Source organism: Cynocephalus volans, chromosome 7, assembly GCF_027409185.1.
Source record: "Cynocephalus volans isolate mCynVol1 chromosome 7, mCynVol1.pri, whole genome shotgun sequence".
Taxonomy (NCBI): Eukaryota; Metazoa; Chordata; class Mammalia; order Dermoptera; family Cynocephalidae; genus Cynocephalus; species Cynocephalus volans.
Genome location: NC_084466.1, coordinates 88,854,877 through 88,879,003, shown reverse-complemented (window position 1 = coordinate 88,879,003; position 24,127 = coordinate 88,854,877). Strand labels below are relative to the sequence as shown.

General features: G+C 39.9%; 1 protein-coding gene across 1 annotated transcript in view; it reads left to right on the top strand.

The window, feature by feature from the left end:
• MPHOSPH8 (M-phase phosphoprotein 8) overlaps positions 1-23,450 on the top strand; it is a 48,899-nt gene extending 25,449 nt beyond the window's left edge. Inside the window, exons 3-14 of the mRNA XM_063103278.1 lie at positions 2,061-2,912; positions 4,166-4,265; positions 5,826-6,083; positions 10,917-11,042; positions 11,124-11,212; positions 12,632-12,772; positions 13,386-13,472; positions 16,509-16,663; positions 18,019-18,173; positions 19,743-19,870; positions 20,681-20,764; positions 21,530-23,450. Coding sequence (XP_062959348.1) covers positions 2,061-2,912; positions 4,166-4,265; positions 5,826-6,083; positions 10,917-11,042; positions 11,124-11,212; positions 12,632-12,772; positions 13,386-13,472; positions 16,509-16,663; positions 18,019-18,173; positions 19,743-19,870; positions 20,681-20,764; positions 21,530-21,571 — 2,217 coding nt within the window. The 3' untranslated portion in view covers positions 21,572-23,450. The remainder of the gene's footprint in view (positions 1-2,060; positions 2,913-4,165; positions 4,266-5,825; positions 6,084-10,916; positions 11,043-11,123; positions 11,213-12,631; positions 12,773-13,385; positions 13,473-16,508; positions 16,664-18,018; positions 18,174-19,742; positions 19,871-20,680; positions 20,765-21,529) is intronic.
• The last annotated feature ends 677 nt before the right edge of the window (positions 23,451-24,127 follow it).

Genomic DNA, 24,127 nt, shown 5'->3' with positions numbered 1-24,127 from the left:
CGAGATTGCAGCAGTTCGGTCCCATCTCCAGGCTCCACTTCTAATTCTGATTCTCTTGCTGTTTCCACCACATCAGCAGTTACTTCCTCTTCTAAAGTCTTGAGCCCTTCAAAGTCATCTGCGAGGGTTGGAATCAAATTCTTCTAAACTCCTGTTAATGTTCATATTTCGACCTTCTCCCATGACTCACAAATGTTCTTAACGGCATCTACAGTGGTGCGTCTTTTCCAGAAGGTTTTCAGTTTTCTCTGCCCAGGTCTTCTTCCAGTAGAAGGCTGTTAGGTCAACACTGCAAATCTGTGGTTGAGCTTAGCTAGATTCTGGATAACCTGCTGTGGCTTCCACATCGGCATCCACTCTCCACCTTGAGCTTTTATGCTATGGACACAGCCTCTTTCCTTAGACCTCATGTGCCAACCTCTGCTGGCTTCAGACTTTTCTTCTGCAGCCTCCTCGCCTCTCTCAGCCTTCGCAGAATTGAAGGGAGCTGGGGCCCGTGCCCTGGGTCAGGCTTTGGCTTAAGGGAATGTTGTGGCTGGTTTGATCTCTGTCCAGACTGCTAGCACTTTCTCCACATCAGCAATGAGGCTGCTTGGCTTCTTGTCATTCGTGTGTTTCCTGGGGCAGCACTTCTAATTTCCTTCGAGAATTTTCCCTTTGCACTCACAACTTGGCTGTTTGGAGCAAGAGACCTTACTTTTGGCCTGTCTTGGCTTCTGACATGCCTTCAGCACTGAGCTTAATCATTTCCAGCTTTGACTTAAAATCACTTGAACACTTAAAGGCCATTGTAGGGTTAATTGGCCCAATTTCAGTATTGTATTTGGGAATAGGGAGGCCTGAGGAGAGGGGGAGAGATGAACAACGGGTCGGTGCAGCAGTCAGAACACGCACACCATTTATGAAGTTTGCACCTTGTGTGGGTGTGTGGTTCATGGTGCCCAAAACAATTACAGTAGCAGCAGCATCACAGATCACTGATCACAGAGCACCATAACAGATGTAATAATAATGGAAAAGTGAAAACTATTGCAAGAATTACCAAAATGTGACACAGAAACATGAAGTGAGCACATGCTGTTGGAAAAATAATGCTGGTAGATATGTTCTACACAGGGTTGCCACAAACCTTTGATGTGTAAAAACTCACTATCATTGAAGAGGAATGCACATGGTAGGTAGAACTTGTAATCTTGGAGTTATGGTTAGGCCCTTACAGATTTGGATTAGGCTTGTGAGACAGTGTGTCAGGCAAGTGTTCCTATATAAGCAGTTTGCTGTCTTGTGTGATTTGTGTAGGAAGCTGCAGTTTGGAAAATTTCTTGTGATAGTTACTGTTATCAGGCAAATTGTGTGTGAGAGCCCTCTCTTTACAGCTTTCACTGACTGTTTGCCATGGTTTGACACAGGTGACTCTGTTTTGAATTTTACAACTTTCAGAATATTTTCCATAGGGAATATTTCAGACTATATAACAAATCAATTGGGGAGGTAAGACTTGTGTACAATCTTGCTTGTTCCATACATGACCAAAATATTAACAGCAAGTTTAAGGACATTCTGGGATACAAGGTCTTAAAAAATCTGTCTTTGTATTATTAACTACTTTGTTGGCAACCAACAAAGTCTGTACAAATTACTTCCCTGGTGTTTTTGGAAATTTTGAAATTCAAATCATTTATAACCCACCATACATGAGGCTATTATTGTTTACTCCTACTTGAAGTTCGGGACCTTCAGTGGCACTGACATTTCCTGTCCCCTCTCTATCTGTCTGCTTTTTATTTTTTATTTATTTTTTATTTTTTAAGGAAAATGTAATTTTATTAATATTATGTCTGTCTGCTTTTTTAAATTGATGCTCATTATCACCACCAAGATCTATTTGCCAAAACATAGATATAAGTAATATACTATACAACTTCAATTTAGGTAAGTAATTTTAAGGAGTTGAGGATCTGCTTGGGAAAAAAATTTCTACCAAATTTGATTAGTGCTAGTTTTCAGAGCCTTTAAAATTACTATGTTAATGAGTATTTAATATTTTTTATATTTTATAGAGACTATCCTTAAATAATGACATATTTGAGGCAAACTCTGATAGTGATCAGCAAAGTGAGACAAAAGAAGATACTTCTCCAAAGAAGAAAAAGAAAAAATTGAGGCATAGAGAAGAGAAAAGCCCAGATGACCTGAAAAAGAAAAAAGCAAAGACTGGGAAGCCAAAAGATAAGTCCAAACCAGACCTGGAGGGCGCCTCCGAAAGCTTCGTTTTTGATCTAAGGACAAAGAAAAGAATTTTGGAAGCCAAAGAAGAATTAAAGGAATCCAAAAAGCCCAAGAAAGATGAAATAAAAGAAAGTAAGGAATTAAAGAAAGTTAAAAAGGGTGAAATAAGAGATTTAAAGATTAAAAGAGAAGATCCCAAAGAAAACAGAAAAACAAAAAAAGAGAAATGCATTGACTCTCAGTTGGAATCTGAATCAAGTGCGCTTAATGATGCCCCTTTTCAAGAAGATGACAGTGAAGACTTACACTCTGATATCCGAGAAGAGCAACAGAAAGTTCAAAGCGCAGAAGACCGAGCCGCTCAGGAGGCCCGCGAGGACCGCGCAGCCGAGGAGCCGCCGGCGGGCGCGGGTGCGGAGGAGCCTGCGCACCTCAGAGCGAAGAGGAAAAAGAAGGCGCCGAGGAAGCCCGAGGACCCCAAGGAGGGCAGGAAGCTGGGAAACAAGAACTCTTTCTTAGAGAGGAAAACTGTACCTAAAAAGCAAAGGGGTCAAGACAGAGGCGGAAACACCCCCGAGGTAGATAAGCCGACACCTGTGTCTGCCCAGACACCACCGAAGGATTGGCGACCGGGCGGGGAAGAGAGGGGCCTCGGGCTCAGGTCTGGTGGCTGCACGGAGGAGGTAAGGGCCGCGGGGGCAGCCTCGCAGGGTGCTGCGGGCTAGTGCTGTTCTGAGTGGGCCACAAGTGTCACAAGCGATGAAAAGGAAATGGTCAAACTGACAGTGTTTGCATCATCAGGGGGGTGCTGAATAGTGTGGCTAAGCGTGGACAGTTGTAAAGGCCGAGCTCCTCAGCCTGTGGACTACCAGCTTCTCTCTGCCTCCAGCTGGTTGCCTTTTACACTGACTACAACTAGAAAATTGAGGGCTAATTTATATGCAAAAGTCAGCATGTCTTTTTAGGGTTACTCAGGTGATGTGCAGGGTTGTATAGTCAGGCTTATTGCTTCGTCAGCATATTTTATTAGGTTTTCACATTGTGCTTGGTATGTTTCCCCCATGGTCTTAAGAATAAACCACTTTTTACTCAATATTATACAAAATGCATTAATATTACAAGTCTTTTAATTCTTACAAAAGCATATTTAATAGTTTCTCTCATTATTATAAAAACACTGGTATGTGTTTTTTCAAAATGGAAATATTTTTCAAATTATGAAAGTATTCGTATATGCATTGTTTATCAAGGACCATAAGAAAAGATCATTTTTTTCATCCATTATTCCCAGTTTTGGGAATTTTTCTTAAGTAAACCATTTTAAAAGGATGAAAAAAGTTGTGTATGCAAAGATGGATTTGGCAGTATTATCTTCAGTAGTGAACAGCTGATGACAGTCTAACCCTCTAGCCATGGGGGAGATGGTTAAGAAAATATTGATGTGGCAACCTGGGGACTGTTATAGCCATTGAAATATTAATTATGACATCATTGTAGCAAAACCAGGAAAGTTTAGAAAATGTGGTGGAGAAGAAAACCATACCTACATACGAACACAGCCATGTAAAAATATCTATGCAGTGTAAATAAAGAAAATGAATTTTTAAAAATTATGTATGCCAAGTGACGAGTTCAGAAGGGGAGCATGGAGAAATAAAAATAGTCACGTGTGATCAATAAGACTATAGGCAAGATTTGGGGGGAGATTACTTTTTATATTAAATTTTATTTGATGTTTTAGAAATTATCATATGGTTGAAGGATAACCTTGACTGAGGAAGCAGTTTATGCGAAAAAGACTTAATGATCTCTGGCCGTGCGCCACAGTTTATAAAGGCAGTCATTGACACCAGGAACCTATCTTTTCCAGTTTTCAAATAGACAATACCAGCCCTTTATCCATTCTCGTTCGGGGTCTTACATATGTCTTTTTCAGGAGAAAGAGACCAAAAAAAATGAACCCAAAGAAAAATATCAGAAAAGGCATGATTCAGAGAAGGAAGAAAAAGGCCGAAAAGAGCCAAAGGGATTAAAGAGTGAGTGTAAATACTAACATTTTAACCATTTGCAGTACCATCTTTTACGCAAAGAAATTAATTTACTATGAAGACAGTCTCTTTTCTAACCTGCTATGTCATAGAACTGGAAAATTTTATTCACTGGGCAATTTAGAGCCTTTGTTTAACCAGTTATGTAAATTTATTATATAACAACTTATGTAATTAATTTTTTTCCTTCAATTCACCTTGTTTTTCCTCCTTTTCAGTATGATGATGGAGTAAGTTAGAATTAGAGAAGAAATTAGTTATGGCAGAAAAGTAAATGTGTCTTTTTTATAGTGCATGCTAAATAAAACAGACTTGCTTAATATATTCATTGTATTTTACTCTGTGTCATTTGTACTAGCACAAGTATAATGTTGAATACACATTTTGGATCACTTCAAGATATACCATAATTGAGAATCCATAAAACATGTCAGTACTGAAACAACTGCTTCATTTCAAAAATCACCATATAGAGTTTGAATAAGCTCCAGCAGATAAATAGTTTATGCACCAAAAGTACTTGGAACACACATTCTCTTGGAAGCAGTGTTTCTAAGAGGTGGATAATTTCCCCTCGGTTTTCTCCCGAAAGCTGTATATATTTGAAGTAATGCTGATAGTAGATTTTTTTCTCAGCTGAGCGAGGCTTGAAGGTAGAAGCAGGTAGTTGAAGCTGGGAAGGAACAGTTGCTGTTCCACTGGGTCGTGCGTAAGTTACTGTAAGTGAAAGAGCATATCTGTTCAAAATAATACAAACATTTTAAACCCCTGCTATTCTTCAAAGAGTGATTCAAAATATTGCAAAATTGGACCTGGTTTGTTAACTTTTTCTCATTCCTAGCGTCTCGTATGTCAATTGAAGGCACACTTTTACTGTGACCCAGTAGCCTTAAATGGAACTACTGTTTGTCCCATTTATAATGGTACTCACTGGGAGTCCGGTTTTCAATATCCCTTGCTAATAAAACCTGTCTACTATGTACCTGGAGTTTATAATACAATTCTTCCTAATAGTGTTTTCTTTTTTGGATTATTTCCTATGACAAGTATGGAGCTTTGCTAGTGTTCTTCCCACTATTATTCACTTAAAAGCTGGTGGCATCAGGTACAGTTTCACCAGGTGCATTGTTGGTGCTCGGGCACCTGCTATTTCTCCCCCTCACCACCAGAAATCACATCTGTACAAGCGAAGGGTGCAGTGGTTGACAGTCTGGTGTATCTAGCAGTAGGAGATGGGTGGCATGACCAGGTGGGTCTCATTCTGAGGCCCACCATCCTCAGCAGGCCTTTGCCACAACTGCAGGTGAGTGGTTCAGAGCACCTGATTAGTAGCCATTCCCTGTGAACATCCTTTCTAAATGTTGAGTAGCAACAGAAAAGACCAGTTGAAAGACCAGATGTTGTGGCTTGGATGGTAAATCTGATCATGCAAAATATTAGTAAAAATTAAGGTAATACCTATTTCTTTAACACTAACCCAGATTTTCTTTTGATTACAAGAGAAATTTGTGACTCATACTTGCCATCAATTTTAATGTTTTTTACTAGCATTTAAGGAAATCGGAAATGCGTTTGATTTATTTAAATTAACTCCAGAAGAAAAAAATGATGTTCCTGAGAATAATCGGAAAAGAGAAGAAATACCACTGGATTGTAAAACCACAGAAGATCACAAGACCAAGGAAAATAAGCAGTCACTTAAAGAAAGGAGAAATACAAGAGATGAAACTGATACTTGGGCATACATTGCTGCAGAAGGTGATCAGGAGGTTTTAGACAGTATGTGCCAGATGGATGAGAATTTGGGTGAGTTTATTCTGCGGAATTTAGTCAGGGTAGTGCACCATGTTATTTCTCTCTCTTACTCCTACTGTGATTCTGATCTCAAAATCAGAAAGTAATACAGTAGAAGGTTTTATTTGGATCTCCTGCATAGGTAACTTTTTATATTGAAGATGAGTCATTCTGTGACTTTTAGATGGATCAAACAAATATTTTCTGAGTTCTTATAATGTGCTCAGCACATTTAGAAATTATAAAGATTTCTAATTTTCTACCTTATCTATTCTTGCCAGGCAGCCTGATTGTATAGCTTATTAGATTTTTTTCAGAAAATTATCAAATACAGATTTACTTGTATTATTCCTTTTTAACTTTGTAGTAACACTAAATAAGATTATGCGGTTGTTCCTCAGTATCCGAAGAGGATTGGTTCCAGGACTTGCTGCAGATACCAAAATCTGAGGATATTCAAGTCCCTGATATAAAATGGTGTAGTGTTTTCATATAACCTATGCACATCTTCCTGTTTACTTTAAGTCATCTCTATGTTACTTAATGATAACCAGCACAATGCAAATGCTATGTAAATAGTTGTTATACTGTATTATTTAGGGAATAATGACAAGAGAAGAAGTCTGTGCATGTTCAGTGCACAATTTTTTTTCAAATATTTTCCATCCATGGTTGCTTCAAGTATTTTCAATCCATGGTTGGTTCAACCCATGGAACCCACAGTAGGGAGGGCCAGCTGCATTGTGAATGCTGGCCTGAGGATATCAGACTTGGCTGAGAAGAAGGGGAGGACCTTGTATAAAATAGAGTACAGCAGCTATAGGGAAAAATAATGAAAATTGTGCATATATATTTATAAGTAGGACAGAATTTAAATGAGAAATTAATATGATAAGACTTCGTATAATTTGTGAATCCTTTTTTTGTGTGTGTGTGTGTGAATCTTGAGAAACAGTTGAAGAGAATTTTTTAAATAATTCAGAATACATGACAGAGTAGATAAGTCTGGGAGACCCATTACTGCAAAACAACTAGATCCTGGATACCTAGGTGTGCTGTGTGTTTTTGGATGCACTGGCTGAGCTTGCAGAAAATCAGGATAATTTCCAGGATTAGTGGGCAAGGAGGAGAAAGAAGGTTGCCCAGAGGGCAAGATGCCAAATAGCAGCATTGCTGTTCGGATATCAAACAACAAATAAGATAGAGTAGAGAACATCAGTAAAGCCAGCATTGGTTCCTAGAAAAGACTGATAAAATAGACAAGCCTCTAAAAAGAGTGAAAGAATGAAGACTTAAACAATATGTTGGATAAAAAAGACATGATTGCAGATTGTGTGTATGGATTAAAAAGGTAAAAGAATGCTGTGAGCAATTCCTTACCAATAGATTTGAAAACTGAATGACATGGAAAAATTCCTGGAAAAATATAATACAACCAAACTGACCCAAGGAAAAATAGAAAGCCTTAATAGTCTTGTAACTATTAAAGAACCTGAAATAGTAACTAAAATAGCCACACAGATTTAACACCAGGCTGACATGGTTTTATATGCAAAAGTATCAAACTTGAAAAAGTCTTCCTAAAAAGAAAGAACTCTTACTTATTCTCTTAGACAATTATAACGTCAATACCAAAACGAGATAACTATGTAAGAAAGGAGAACGACAGGCCAGGCTCACTCATGAATTCAGATGTTAAAATCTCAAACAAAACATTAACAAATTGAATCTAGCCTTGTTTAAAAAAATAATCGCTTATGATCAAGATGGGTTTTCCCTAGGAATCCAGTAGTAAAGGAGAAATGGATTTAACAGTATTCTTTTTTTTTTTTTTTTTTGTCCTTTTCGTGACCGGTACTCAGCCAGTGAGTGCACCGGCCATTCCTATATAGGATCCGAACCCACGGCGGGAGCGTCGCCGCGCTCCCAGCGCCGCACTCTCCCGAGTGCGCCCCGGGCTCGGCCCAACAGTATTCTTGATTTAAAAAAAAAAAAAAAAACCTAACAAACAATCGATAAAGGGGACTTTCTCGATTGATAGAAGATATTAAACCTACAGCAAACGTCTTTTGTGACTGTGTAACATTAGGAACATTTGTTTGAAATCACGAACAATCAAAGATGCCTTCTGTCATCACTTTTATTCAACATTTACAAAGATCCTACCCAGCACAGTAAGGCAAAGGAAAAGGGTATAAGCATTGGAAAGGAAGCAAAAAAAATTTTAAAAACTCTCATTGTCAGGTGGCATGATCTATGTAGAAAAGCCAAAAGAATCTATAAATAAACTGTTAGAAATATTTGAAGTTTTACAGGATGACTGGATTTAAGACCATCGTACAAAAAGCAAATACATTTTCCAAATTTATCTCTATACAATGTACATCTCTTTCTGTATTTTTTTTCCAAATTTATCTCTATACAATGTACATCTCTTTCTGTGTTTCTATATAATAATAAATGTACTTTTTAAAAGATATAATTTTCAATAGGAACACATTTTAAAAGATTGCTAACAATATTGTTCATAAAAGATAACAAGGCCTGTGTAGAAAAAACTAACAGATCTCTTGAAATCTACATGTGCCATTTTTATTAGTAGAAAAACAGTTTTATAAATTTGTCTTTTTCTTCAAACTGCTATAGTTTCACTGCAGTTCCAATCAAATTCCCAACATAGTTTTTCATGGAATTTTTTAATACTGATTCTAAAATTTATGTGGATGACACAGGAAAAGCCAAAGTCACTTATCCCGGTAGTAATCAAAACCTACTGTGTAAAACTTTAGCAATCAATACAGTATTCACTTGGCAGAAGGAAGGTAGGTAAACTAGCACAATAGAGACTTCAGTCATACCTGTGCAGATATGATAACCAGACAAAGGATGGTGTTGTCCCAGGTCCATGTGGAGAGGATGAGCTCTGCGTCACAGATGTAAGAGTGATGGGTTATCCACACGGAGCAAACCCCGCACAGGAAAATCAAATCCTGGCGGAGCAAGGCCTTACCTACAAAGAGGATATTTAGATACTAGGTATTTAGAGGATTGAGGATAATATCTTTATGACTTTGGTGGTAGGGAAAGATTTCTTAAACAAGACACAAAAAGAACTACCATAGAGGAAAAAGTGATAAAGTTGACTACAAAATAAGTTTCATTCATCAGAACTAAGAAAGGTGAAAAGACAAAGAACTAGTATATAAAAAATATAGAGAACGCTTGTTAAAGCTCAGAAACAAGCAAAACTAAATATATTTTTTAGGGATACTTGCATTTATGGCAAAACTATTTTAAAAAGGAAAGGGTATGCCTGGCCCATTCTCCGTGTGGAGATGTCATCACGGAGGGGTAGTGCAAGGTGCACGGGCACCCCCACCCCAGTTGCCTGGTGGTCACAGGCGCAGTTCATTGTTTTGCTTCATGACTTACATTCTTTAGGGTATATCTGATTTTTAAATTAAATACAGAGAAAGTTAAACCTACCAGATACAGAGGCAAGACCTAAGACTTGGTAGGAGTGGACACAGGTTTTGAACCAGTTGGCGTTGTTAGAGACCACACTCTGAGCTGCAGCAGAAGCCGTTCTGACAGTTTTAGTTTGAGTACGTTCTCAGTTCCTTGCAGCAGTCCTGTGACTCAGATGGCATTACTGCAGTCTGGGGCCTCACCTGTCCTGCGCCCACAGTCTTTCCATGGTGCTGAGACATTGCTTCCTCCGTGGTGGGTGTGGGGGCTGGGAGCTCCACTGTGGACTAAGACACGTCTGAGTGGGAAGACCTCTCTCTCCTCACCTGTAACATGTATCCCCTTACAGGCTATTGTGTATGGAGTAAATAAGTCAGTTCATGCTGCTCGTGTATGTTACCTGCTTTTACTCTTACCACTGCTGTTACTCAGAAATTGAGGTACAGGAAGTTGGTGTGACTTGCTCTAAGCCACACAGCTAATGGAGCTGGGATACAGAGCCAGGATGTGTAGCTCAGAGGCTGTGCTGTTTCTGTGATGTCATGCTCTCAGTGTTAGCAAGGAGCCTTTGAGTTGAGGGCTTTAGAAAAAGATCATTTATTTGCATATCTTTTACAAACTTCATTTCTATGGCAAGGTTATCGGTCTAACATCTGTGTAGTCTGAGAAATTGGTTTTAGGTGAAAATTCTTTAACTCTTACCATCAAATATTTGTCATTTTAGAAAATAGCCTATAGCCATTTCGAATTACTGCCAATGAGCTATGCAGACATCCCAATGCGGACATCCCAGTGATTTATTGCAGCAGTAATAAGGGATGAACCCTCCACCCCCTGCGTAAAGGCACCCCCTCGCATTGCCCTAGGGTGTGATGGCGGGTGTGCCCAGGCTGTGGAAGCCGGGACTTCCAGGAGGAGGGAACTGAGCTGATTCTGCAAAGATCACCAGGCAGTGACTTCTACTTACAAGCAGGTCTTCTTTACACACTCAGAATGACTGTGTAAGTGGCTGGAAGCTATGCAGTGTATATCCAAGAATGGCCAAAGAAAGAAGTTGTGTTAGAATTACTCACAAGTCCTCTTACTGAATCCCTGTGATTTTTCCTTCTGTTGAGCTACTTTGTCCTGTACTAAAAATCCATCTCTTACCATTTTACAGTTATAGGTTACCTATTTATCTTTATGCCTTTGAAGCACCATGGCATGTGGCTAGTTTTTAATCCCAAAGAAAACCACAAATTTTATCAATTAAAGACTCAGTTATATAATGACTCATGTTAAAAGCATATGTACAATTTTAAGACACCACAAATTTAATAGACAGCACTTTTTTAATACTCCAGAAAAACATGTTGATAAGGTTCTTGTGTGTTCCAGATGGCAGGCAACAGATTTTGAGTCTGGGCATGGATTTGCAGTTGGAATGGATGAAATTAGAAGATTTTCAAAAGCACCTTGATGGAGAAGATGAAAATTTTGTTACAGCAGATGCAGTTCCCAGTAGTGAGTAGTTTGGGAATTATAGAAATCTCTTTCACAAATCTAGATATATAAAACCTAATCTATCTTTTCTTTTCATTTTAGATGTGTTAAGGGATGCTGTGAAAAATGGGGATTATATTACAGTAAAGGTTGCACTTAATTCAAATGAAGAATATAACCTAGATCAAGAGGTAAAATATCTTCGAAAAATCTCATTAAAAGAAGGCGGAAAGTAGCTCTTCTAAAAGAATTCAATTTGATTTTTCTTTTCTTTTTTTAAATTAAAAAAATTATTTATCTATTGGGTGGGGTAGACTGCCTGGCCGGTGCAGGGATCCCCCTTGACTTTGGTATTAATACCACGCTCTAACCAACTGAGCTAAACCAGCCAGCTCTTTTCTTTTTTTTAATTACAAAAATAATGTTCACTTTATAAAACTTCAACATTGTAGAACTATATAAATGTACAATTTTAGTCCCTTTAATCTAGCCCCCCAAAATGACTGGTTGTGATCTATCTAGCTTTGTCTGTGGTTTATTCTCTGCTGCTCTGAGGAGTATAAAATGACTCATGTTTTCATGTGGCCATTTGTGTTTCTTCAGTGGTTGCCCATTTATAGCAAGTGCCATTTTTCTGCTGTTTGCTAGAGATTCTTCATACTGACAGATGTAGATTTTTATGTGGAAGCATATTAGCCCTTTTTTCCTAGATCTTACGTTTTGTGTTTTGAGTGTTGTTTTGCTTAGAGGATTTTTATTTCTAGGTAGTCACGTCTGTCAGTGTTTTTTATTTATAGCTTTTGGATATCTTGTCTTGCTTCAAAAAGATTTTTGTTTTCTAGCTTTAGTTGTAAATTTTTTAGCTTTAATCCTGTGGGATTATAGTTCAAAAAATTGTTGGGATTTTGATTTAAATTACATGAAATATATAGATTAATTTGTCTGAGAATTGACATTTTTGTTTCCATCCTGAGTCTCTCATCAGAGAACATGAAAAGTCTCTACATTCATTCAGCTCGCCATTTACACCCTTAAGCAAAGTTCCCTGGGATTTTTCTTCATGTAGGTCTTTTTTGCACATTTCTTTTAGATGTATTTCTACATGTTTTATAATATTTTGTTATCTTACTGTGGTCATCAGGGTCTTTTTTCATGTACATTTTGTTTACTAGCGGGTTATTGCTGGTATGTGGTATGGCTATTGCTATTGGACAGGTGTGTGTTTGTGTGTGTGATATCTCCAGTCACTTAATGAAATTCTCTTAGTCTGACCATTTTTAACTTACTCACCTTGGATTTTCTAGATGGAGACTTTGATCATCTGCCCCCAAATAATTCACTGTTCATGTTATATCAAGCAAACTGTTGATGTGCCTTTAGAATTTAATACATGAAAGTAAAATTCTGTGGCAGCCTTATATGTGAAAAAAAATTCTAAAGGTTATTAGTTTCTGATTATTAGGATATTTTAGTGAAGAAACTAAGTAGATGCTTAAATCAGTGCACTTTAGTGATTCACATTGAAACATCTTAGGTAAAAAGACTTAGCTCTAAAATTGTTCTAATTAAATAAAGATTAACAAGTTTTTTCTTTAACAAAACCAACAAAGGATTCCAGTGGGATGACACTCGTGATGCTTGCTGCAGCGGGTGGGCAGGATGACCTCCTGCGGCTCCTCATCACAAAAGGAGCAAAAGTGAACGGTCGGCAGAAGAACGGGACCACTGCCCTCATTCATGCCGCTGAGAAGGTTCGTGACTCCATGTGCTGCAGTGTGACAGTCCCGCAGGAGTTCCCGTTGGTGGACTCAGAGAAGACTTCTCTGTAGTGAAATGTAACAGTCATACGGGCCACATTACTTTATAATGTTGATTTATGACATGTAATGGATTTATTTTATCAGTATTACTTTGCAATCAAATTTTTAAAATGTGCTTTATCTACCTGGAAGTATTTTCTATTAAACAGAGCCTCTGATTAAAGAGCTAATATTGATTTCAACCTTATATAATCTAAAAATCTTTTCCAGCTGAACTTAGTATTCCTTTTGGTTAATAATTTAATTAAAATGTTCCCATGTATCATCTTTGTAAAGGATTTATGTGCAGAGGCTTTTATGTAGAAACCAGTGGCTAACCCTCAGGCGGCAGTTGGAGACAGAACAGTGTGGGGCTGTATATGTGGGGGCATGGGGGCTCCCGCAGGCCTCATAGTGAGGACAAGTGAACACTGTGGCCAGCAACCCACTGGGATAGAATCTGCTGTTTTTCCTGATGACTAAAAATTTCAAAACATCTAAAAACTCTTATTTTTAAAGAAGTTTTGCAATTAAATTTGCTTTTTTTTTTTTTTTTTTCCACTAGAACTTTCTAACAACAGTGGCTATTCTTTTGGAAGCAGGAGCTTTTGTGAATGTCCAGCAGAGCAATGGTGAAACTGCACTGATGAAGGTAAACCCTCCCCCAGGTCACCTGTCTCTTCAGTCGCTCAGCAGGTGTTCATGTTGGCACTGCCACTGCTGCCCCGTGCTGGGGACTGGGCACAGCGTGGGGCAAGATGGTCCTTGGACTCCAGCGACCCACAGACCAGGGAGGCAGGGCAGCAAGGCCCAAGGAGCGCTTGGGTGGGCACCTAGGGCCAGTCCGAGGGTGGATGTAACAGGTGGCGAGCTGTGCCCTGAAAGGACATGCACTCGGGGGTGGGGGGCCAGGGGGCCATCAGCAGAGCTGGAGTGGGACAGAGACCTCGGAGTGCTCTTGGTGTGCTCATTACCATTTCATGGTGGTGCGTGTGTCTCCTTAGCCTCCGACTTCTGTGTGTGTTGTGGAATTGTGGTTTGCAGATACATTTTGAGGAGAAGATTGTTGGGGACCCCCCCTCAGCACTCTGTTATTGCCCCTCCCTGTTGAGCAGTTTCACATTTGTCTTGCAGGGCCCTGGCCTTGCCACCCATTCCTCTGTGGCAGTTCCAGGTTCCTGGGTCAAGATGTTGTTAGGATGCAGCAGATCCAGACACTTGGCTACAATGGGGCAGGGGTGGTGGGGGAGGGGAACATGGCTCTGTCTTCCCACCTTCCCCCCAGGATGCGCCTTTATGTAAGCCACTGCCCCCAGCAGGGATTTGTCTGCAATTCCTGCTGCCAGCCACTGTCCTGGGTAAGCAAAGGGGCGCGGCCCAGTTCTGCATGGGCCTGGCGCTGGGTCCCCCCTTCTTCCCTGTCACTCTGAGGGCCCAGACCTGCAAACTCCTGCAAACTCAGGTCTAAGCCGTCATCACTGCTTTGTGCTTCTGTCTCATTTCTGGTTCATGGAAATATTTTGTTCAGAAGCCTGAGCTTTGAATCTTTAAAATGTATTTCAAAAAATTTTTAATGTCCTTTATGTGTTTCTGCTATTGCCACATGTTCAGAGCAGAGGTGGCACCTCCGAGCATCCTCTCAGCGAGGAGTCACAGGTGCATTCTGAACAGCAGACACTTGTTACCTCTGGAGCGTAAGGGGGGCGCACAGAAACTCTCTACAGCATGCTAAGGAACCGGGAGCTTGTCCTATGGGCAGTTGGGAGCCACCAAGAGGTTAGGCTGGACAAAGACAGAATCAGCTTATAGGGTTGTTTGTTTGAATGTTCCTTAGTGTACAGTAGGGGGATGGACTGGCAGTTTGCAGATGTGTAGGGAGGCTCTTAAAATTGAGTGAAATTATGGTCATCCGTGCCTAGATGGTGACAGAGGGAAAGAAGTGGGTAGATTCAATGGCTTCTTAGGTGGTGGAACTCACAAAATGTGGCGACCGAGCTGATGCTCAGTGGCCTTGTTTCTAAGGTAAGGAGTAGCAGCAGGTTGAGCAGGGAGCTGGGTGCTCCGCTGTGCAGACGTGGCCTTTGAGCTGGAAATGCTCGGGAGGCATCTCACTTAGGGGGTCAAGCTCAGGAGAGGGTGTGGACTGGAGACTCAGATCTGGGGGTCGGCAGCCTAGGGTACAGTGACTCTGGCCATAGGCCGAGAAGGAGGGAAGGCCAAGGATGGAAGGAGCCTGCGTGGGAAAGAGAAGCAGGAGAAAGATGAGGGGAGGTGGTGGCTCAGGAGGGCAAGGGCTGGGGGCAGGAGGCGTCTGTGTCAAGGCACAGCGGGCACAGAGGGGCCTGGGAGGGAGCCAAGGTGCTCGGAGAGTGGGTCATTTCTTCCTCGAGAAGAGACTCAGAGCTTGTGTAACTAGTGTCTAAGTTAGATAGACTAGTGATATCTGTAATTTGTTTTACTTATTTAGGTACTTGTTGCTGAAAAGCAGTATTTTAATTGCTTTAAGGATTTGTGTATTGTATTAGTTTTATTGAGGTTTAGAAGAAATAAACATGGGGAAAGATTTTCAGAAGTTGAAACAAAATAAAAGCCTTTTCATATCGGGAGAAAGTTTGTAACGTTACCGGAGCGCAAGGGAACAAGAAACTGCCCTGGAACATCACTGTTGGGATCTAGTCGTTCCAACGGGGCTTCTTGCCCTCTTCACTGCCACACTGTGGCCTGTCCAGCACCACCGGGTGTTCAGCAGTGTCCCTGCCCTCTGTACCAGGTACACTAGCATCTGCTTCCCGGTGTAACAACCAGTAATGCCCCTTGAGGGCAGGATTATCCTGGGAGAGCCATGGGTAAGCACCCTTTGAAGGACAGTGTGTTAGCATCTGCCCAGGGATGAGCGAACACGCCGTAGGTCCCTGCTCTGCGGAATCCAGGGCCTGAGTAGCACACGCCGGGTGACCTGGATCTGTAGGAACGCCTGGCCCTGCTTCTCAGCCATCCACTGTTTAATAGCCTGAAGGTGGTGAGACAGAAGGGCCGTTACTTCCTTTTGATAAGTGGAAACTACAGCCAGAAGAATTAAAGGACTTAGCTGAAGTCATGCAACTGGTAAGTGATGGACAGGAAGAGAACCTGGGACATACGTTTTCTTACTCTTGAAATAGGCTTTATTTAGACTATGTCACAGCCCCGTCTTAGATTTGTGAATTCAGATTTGTATCTGTGCTTCACCAGGCCTTAAAAGCAGCTGCTGGGTTGTTTTTGATTCCCAGCAGTGCTTAGGGATTCGCAGTACTGACCTCTCTATGAGGCCGCACGTACTGAGCCCTGTGCCTCTGCTGAGGTGTTGGCTCATGGCAGAGCACAGAACTGCTTATTTAGCGAGTCCTGGTGTTTGTCCTGTCTTGGGACTGAAGTGTCCTTTTCAAAGTTGTCTGTTCCCTAAATATTCAGTCAATGAAGAAATTGAACTGGAGCACGCAGATTTCTGTGCTGTTCACTGAGTCAAGAACGCCCCAATGGCATTCATACCGGCTGAGGCCTGGTCCAAGTGTTCTTGCCCATTCTCCATTGTTCTCTGCTCTCTCCTCACAAAGAACTCCCAGGCATGTGTGGAGAAAGGGAACAGCACCGACTGATAGTTATCATAGTTTACAGCGAAGTAATTATTATGCCTTTTTTCCTAACGTAGGCCTGTAAAAGAGGAAATTCAGACATTGTACGACTTGTAATTGAATGTGGAGCTGACTGCAATATTTTGTCGAAGCACCAAAATAACGCACTGCATTTTGCAAAGCAGTGCAACAATGTGCTTGTGTATGACTTGCTGAAAAGCCACTTAGAGACGTAAGTACAAAGTGAACGTGCCGTGGCTGAGTCAACAAAGTATGAGGGTACTTCAAAATGGTAATGCTAATCTTTCCATGAACTTTTTGAAGTACCTTGTGTGGTACATCTGTTTATTTGGACACACTGTAATTGGAACAGCCTGTGTGCAACTGCTCAGGAAAAAAACTGAGTAGTCATGAATTTAGTAATTGGGATATGAATTATTTTTCTGCAAGTTATGAAGTCTTAGAAAATTCCAAACTTAATGCTGGCATGTCTAGTAGTATTTTCTTATCATCTCTTTTTAAATAGACTTTTATTTTTTATAGCAGTTTTAGGTTTACAGCAAAATTGGAAGACAGAGATTTCCCAAATGCCCCCTGCCCAAACATACAGCCTCCCCCATTATCAACATCCCACACCAGATTGGTACATTTTAAAGAAATCACTGAAACTACATTGACATGGCATTATTTCCCAGAGTCCAAAGTTTCTTTTTTTCTTTTTCTTTCTTTCTTTTTTTTGCTTACCTGTACCAGACCATGGACCTTGGTGTTATCAGCACCACACTCTGACCAACTGAGCAAACCAGCCAGCTAAATCATATTTTAGTGCAAGTTCACACTTCATAACACAAGTAATTTAATATGTTTTCATCACTTGAGTTCCTTTGGCAACACATCAGAACTCCACACACAGCAGCTCACTCGATAAGTTATTTTCATGTAGCAAGGGCAGGCAGCCCTGGGCGGGGACAGCGGCTCTTACCTCCTCCTGACCCACCATACTTGGGATGACTTCCACCTTCATGCCTGCAGCATGGCTTCTTCAGTTCTTGGCACAGGATCTTCATTCTAAGCAGAAAATAAGGAAAATTTTTCCCTCCTTTGCCGGGAGTCTCACATAGCCAGTCACTTCTGTGGCCTCCTGGGCCAGGCCTGTTGCACACAGTGCCAGTCACAGCTGCAGGTAGTCCAAGAAGCCGGCAGGGAAGGGTGCCCAGCCTTCCTTGTTTGCCCAGGACTGAGGGGTTCTCATTTCTGATTTTTCATTCATTCTTTCATTAGACAAATATGTATTAAGCACAGTCTTTGTGCCAGGCACCGTCTGGGGATACAGAGATGGCAATATGGGGACAGACTTGCCCTCTTGGAGCTTTGGTTCCGTGAAAGGAGATAAACAGTAAAACAGTGTTAGCTGCTGAATGCTAAAGAAAAGCAGAGCAGGGGAGCAGGGCAAGGGTAGAGCTGCAGTTGCTTTTTAAAAAGGTTTATCTGGGAAGGCCTCGCTGGTGTTGGACAGTATAATCAATTCTGGGCTCGTGGTGCTTTTCTACATTAATACTAACAGTTCTTACTATCCTTTTCTATTAGACTTTCAAGAGTAGCAGAAGAGACAATAAAGGACTATTTTGAAGCTCGTCTCGCTCTCCTTGAGCCAGTTTTTCCAATAGCATGTCACCGACTCTGTGAGGGGCCAGATTTTTCAACAGATTTCAATTATAAACCCCCACAGAATGTACCAGAAGGTAAGACTATGCTCACCTTCAAACCTCTCAGTTTGAAGTGTGACACTATAAATATTAACTGAGTTTTGGACAGAACCCTTTCTTTGAACAAAACCTTAAGGAATTTCATTGTGTAAAATAGTAAACAGGAGAGTTGCTTTGAGGAGGAGACCCAATTGATGCCTGCCATCCAGGTGACTGAGGGTTCTGCAGGACCTGTTCAGGAAGTATAGAGATTAGGTCTTAATAATCATACCAGTTTTTGTTGAGTTTTATTAAAACTTAGCTTCAAGATTCTAACCCTGGAATCTTTTTTCCCCTGGATTTATTACTACTAGTCTTAGCCCTTAAAAAAAAAAAAAAAAGTCATGCTCCATATAAAGTTCAAAAGCAAGAGGTGAAAGGGCCAGTTCTGCTTCCTGGCCTCTGCTCAGCAGCTGCTTTTCAGGCATGGACAAGTGGAGAGGATACTTTCTCTGTCTGAAGGTGGAAAATCAGGCTCTGGCTTGTTTTGTTGGAAATTCTCACCCCTCATTTAAAACATACATATTTATTGTTGCAACAACTACTGACCCATAGGTCTTCTGCTGTCTCATCATCCGAAAACATTCACAACACTATCCTCCAGTTCACCCTAAGTCATAGTAAGCTCTATGGCTCCACTGAACATCCTTTACAAAGTACTCAAGACTTTAGGATGATTATTAGTTTTTCACTTTGCTAGAATTATATAGTTTCTACTAGTTCTCAGTATTTTTTTTACTTTGGAAATATTGCATGTGCATTGTAATTCCTGCATAAGCAGTAATTATTCAGCATTTTTGATATTTTTACATTTAAGAATTTACAATAATTTAGAATATGATTGTAAAGTCAAATACCTACAATAGACAGTTTTATTTAATAATTTTTTTGTTAACTTTTTTTTTTTTTTTAAGAAAATGCAGCCAGCCAGTTGTGTGTAATGAACTTGGCATTAAAGAATTACAGTTTGTAGTCTTGACTGTTCACATGAACCATATGCATTGCTGGCATGAGCCCTGGCGAACAGGAACCTGAATGGGCCTCAAGGCAAGCCCATGAACCTGCCGACATCCACACCTGTGCCTTGGCCGTGCACGTGAGCAGTGTCTGCCTCCACCAGAAATTTTTATTTAGTAATCTGAAATCTTACTAGACAAAGGTGCCTTGTCATCCTCACATATAAGATCCTGGTAGATGTTCCCGACCCTGCTCTGCAGAGTGCAGTCTCCCCACATGAGCACCAGCAGGGGCTCTCAGCTGTCTGCCCCCAGGCCCCAGGGGACATGTACATTCAGCAGCAACATTTAAACATAACTTTTTTTTTTTTTTTAAATAAAAAAACTAAAAGTCCATTCCAGGAGCTATCAGTAGGGATTACTTGGACAAAAATTAAAAAGGGTTCTGTGGGTTGAAAAATGCTGGGTAACATGTACAAACTTTGCAATTAGAGGCCTCAGTGGGGGCGGGATGGTGGGGTCACCCAGGTCGAGCTCAGGGGCCTGCTGCCGTCTGCATTCTTCCCTTGGGGGTCTGAAGTTGCTATCTTGTCACGTTTCCTTTATTCAGGCTCTGGCATCCTGCTGTTCATTTTCCACACAAACTTTCTGGGTAAAGAAGTTATTGCTCGGCTTTGTGGACCATGTAGTGTACAAGCCGTAGTTTTAAATGATAAATTTCAACTTCCTGTTTTTCTGGTAAGATCTTCTGTAGTTCAGTACTGAAAAGTACATTCTTCAGATGACTTAATTTTAAATTCCTTTGTCTTAATAAAATATGATCATTCAGTAAATGATCCAGTAAACCAGTTGTTGAGAGTGATGTTAACACCCATAATCATAAAGTAAAATTATCCTAAATTTTGTCAGTCTTTCTAAATGTTAAGTTTATTTCTTTCTTATGTTAGGCTTATCATAATGTCTTATAATCAACATTATTCTGCATATAAATTCTTATGGTATATACAGCCTGATATAAAATATTATGCGTTTTTCTACCATTATAATTTAAAATGTTGCTTAAGGAAGCGTAGAAAATTTTCATGTTTCTAATACCCCAGTACTGTACAACATTGGTTATATTTATCCTTAGTTTTAATGCGTAATTAATCTATTGGTGGCTCTATAAATTCTTCCTTAACATCACAGAACATGCTCTCGAAGAATCTTTGTACATAATTCTTTTGCTGCCATCAAAATTCTTTCCTTGGGCTGAATTAAGCAAAATTAATGGGGTATGGGCATTCTTCACACTTGTGCTGATATATATTGGTTGGGTGCATCCTCATCCCAAAGATATGTGTGGATATTGTTTTTTGTCACTTTTATCTTTTTAATAAATCAAGGGAGAAATCAAAAAAATAAAATAAATTCCAGCGTATTGCTCATACTGCTTACCACCAGTGGAGTCTTCAAGATTACTGGTCTCTATTTTAAAAACTTTGTTTCTAAATGTAGAAGTTTGTCTGAAAAATACTGACTTTATTTTTTTTTCTCTTTCCACTTTAGGATAGTCATTTCGTTTACTCGTTCAGCCCTGCTGCAGGTCCAAATAAACTCTTTATAAGGTTGTCTGAAGCACCCTCCGCTAAGGTGAAAATGCATTTCTCATATTTAGTGTTTCTACTCAAATTGTTACCCAGATTACTTTATCATCATTAGAAAAAAACTTTTCAAGTATGTCATTGTGTTCGCTGGTCTCTGAAATTTCAGAGTGCCCATCCGAGAGACGAGCGCTCCCTACAGTAGAGACGCCGGGTGCACTCATCTGGCCAAATCTAACATGAATCATTAGACATAAATAATGTGCCAAGAGAGGGACTACATTTAAACTGAGAACACCTCTCTACAGTACCTAGTTGAGTTGCCACATGTATGAGGGTACTTCAAAAAGGTTGTAGAAAAATAGAATTAAAAGATAATATAAATCTTTCCATGAACTTTTTGAAGACCCTCTCATATGTCTTTTTTTTTTTTTTTTTTTTTTTTTTTCCCGGTGACCGGCGCTCAGCCAGGGAGTGCACCGATCATCCTTATATAGGATCTGAACTCGCGGCGGCGAGTGCGCCACGGGCTCAGCCCTCGCATATGTCTTTAGGCCAGTTACCAACCTCTCTGTGAGAATGAAAGCTGGAGTAAAATAGCCTAATAATGCAATTATTAAAAATAATAACCTAAAATCAGATTATAAGCACTCAGAATAATGTTCTTTTTATGTAACTCTAACCATGTAAATTGATAAATTGAAAATATCACCAAATAAGAGAAACAGTCTTGGCCATGGGTGTTTTTCCCTCCTCTTCGTGAGAAAGGGGAGTCACATTTCTGCAGTGACACAGGCATGTCCTCTCTCCACAGGTGAAGCTGCTCATCGGTGCATACAGAGTGCAGCTGCAGTGACCAAGGATGGGCGGAATCATTTTCAGACCAACTCCTAAATGCTCTCTTCCAAGCAGTTTGGTATTCTTCTGGCACACCTAAAACTTTCAAATGTAAAGTTTCATCTGTAAACCTCTTGCAGTTTAATCCTGCCATCTGTTATAGTCTGTAAAATGGGATATCGTGGCTCCAAGATATTATAAAATATAAGTATTTGTGCCAGTATCATAAATCTCAACTTGGGTCCATACTGCATATTTCAATTTTTCCACAATGTGGAATGGTACATATGAGGATTATTTAAGAACACTAAAGGAAAGACTCTTTAACTTAAGATTTCTACTCACCTTGGTGAATTTGTGTCTTTAAAAAAAAAAAAAAGTCAAGAGTAAAGCATGTGCTCACAGGAAGGGAGCACGTTCTGTTCAGTTTACCCAGGCACTGAATAAAGTGTGGATTTGCCACCCTTGAAGGATGAGTAATTAATGCGGTGATTTCAGAGGAGTTTGGATCTTTTTCTAATATGCCCTTGCCACACATCCCCTGAGCAGAAAGGGCAGAGTTGGCAATAATGTTATAAACATGCAGTTATTGATTATCCTTCCAAAAAGTAACAAGAGAGCTGGCTGGTTAGCTCAGTTGGGTTATAACACCAAGGTCCAGGGTTCAATCCCTGTTACTGGCCAGCTACCAAAAAAAAAAAAAAAAGTAATGAGAATAAAATAAAAATCTAAGATGTAGCATGATTGTAAACCAGGATATTATGAGGCCTAAAAGAATACTAAACATGAATTTTAATTGTTCTTGAACACTACCAAATAATTTTGAAAAGCCAGATCCTGTGTCCTTGTTTTGAACACTGGCTAGCAAAGTCTCACTCTTTCTTACATGCTCTGAAGAAATATTTGGCAAACACTCATAAATCAAGCTCAGTCTGGATTATGAAAAAGCTGGACGTTGTTTAGTTCAATAGCTTATAATTGCATTAAATGCAATTTTAACACAAGTTTTTCAGAATGTCACATTACAATGATAGGCCCACATACACTGTATAGACATTTCAGAGAACTATTTTTACTTTAAGTCCTAAACGGCCTTTTCCTGTAGTTTTCTCAGTAAAACACGAAGATGTTGGTTTCTCTTTTTCCTTTGTGTCAGTCTCAAGGCTTCAAAACAAAATGGAAGTGAAACGTGTGGGGTTTTTTCAGTTAAATGATGGTTGGGATTGGACTTTTTCAACTAAATTGTGTCATGTACCAGTACTCTAACTTCACAGCTTTCTGGAAGAAGTAGTTATAAGATGAGTTAACAACAGTGCAGGTAGGAGCAGAAAGGGAGACAGCAGTCAACTACATATGAGGGTACTTCAAAAAGTTCATGGAAAAATAGAATTAAAAGGTAATACATTCTTTCCATGAATTTTCTCAAGTACTCTTGAATAAGAGAAATGAGGTTTTTTTAAAAATTCTGTTATCTGAAAATCATGCCTATGATGAACAGCTTAATAGGAACACAGAAGGTGACCTGCTGTTGTATCAAGGAGGCAAAGCCGTGTAAGATAGAAATCAAGTACAAAACCTGCACACACAGTTCCCTTTAGTAGTTTAGGCTGAGAAACATGGAAGCTATGCAAAGTCAGCAAGGATGAAATCTGTAATAGGTGAGATTTAATTACTGATTAATGAAAATTTGCGATAACTTGGAGTAACACTATCTCTCAGTTATCTGTATGTCAGCTTTTACCAGATGTGCCATTTATATGCCTTCTAGGAGCAGTGTGACATGAGCCATGCAGCTTTATTTTTGCATTGTTTTGCTCTAACCCATAGCTTCTCTACAGCCAGGTAAAAAACCCATTTGTTTTTTTGGGGGGGTGAATAAAAATAAGTAAATGATAAAAGTTCCGGTTTCTTAAGGATGAAGAGGACTCGAATCAGCTAGAAACTACCCCCAAGAGGCTTCTTGCTGGTGAGGAGGTTCCCTGTCAGGCACTTTAGCTAATGCTGCTTTAGCACATTAATAAATAGAATGTTGGGGGGAAAAAGTGAGCAATGATTCCTTTGGGAAACAAGGCAGTTCTCCAGCAGCACCTTACTAAAAGATTTATGGGCATGCTTAGAACTACAAGTCAAGGCCAAAGCAATCTCCTTGTACAAGGTACTTCAGAAAGTTCATGCAAAAATGGAATTAAAAGTAGGAATTGGAAGTACCCTCATAGTTAAGAAAGTGTGTACAGTACAACACATGTAACAGGTTTACTGTCTCACAGATGATCTTAGGAGTGAGCTGGCCACCACAAATAACCACATTCACTAAAAAGCAATTAGCACAGATAATTTACTTCAATTTCATTCTAACTTTAAAACTGTCATCCTTCCTCTGCCATTATTCCTTTCCAGTGTATACTGAGAATTGCACATTTTTATCTGCAAAGCCTGCCTAGTACTGAAAAGAGGGACTCAATAAATGTTGAATAGCTATGATTAGATATGAGGAGTCTGGTTTCAGTCCAGGAATATAAAATTATTCCCTTATTCACCATCTTAAGTCAATCCTATCTTGATTCTTAAATGTGTA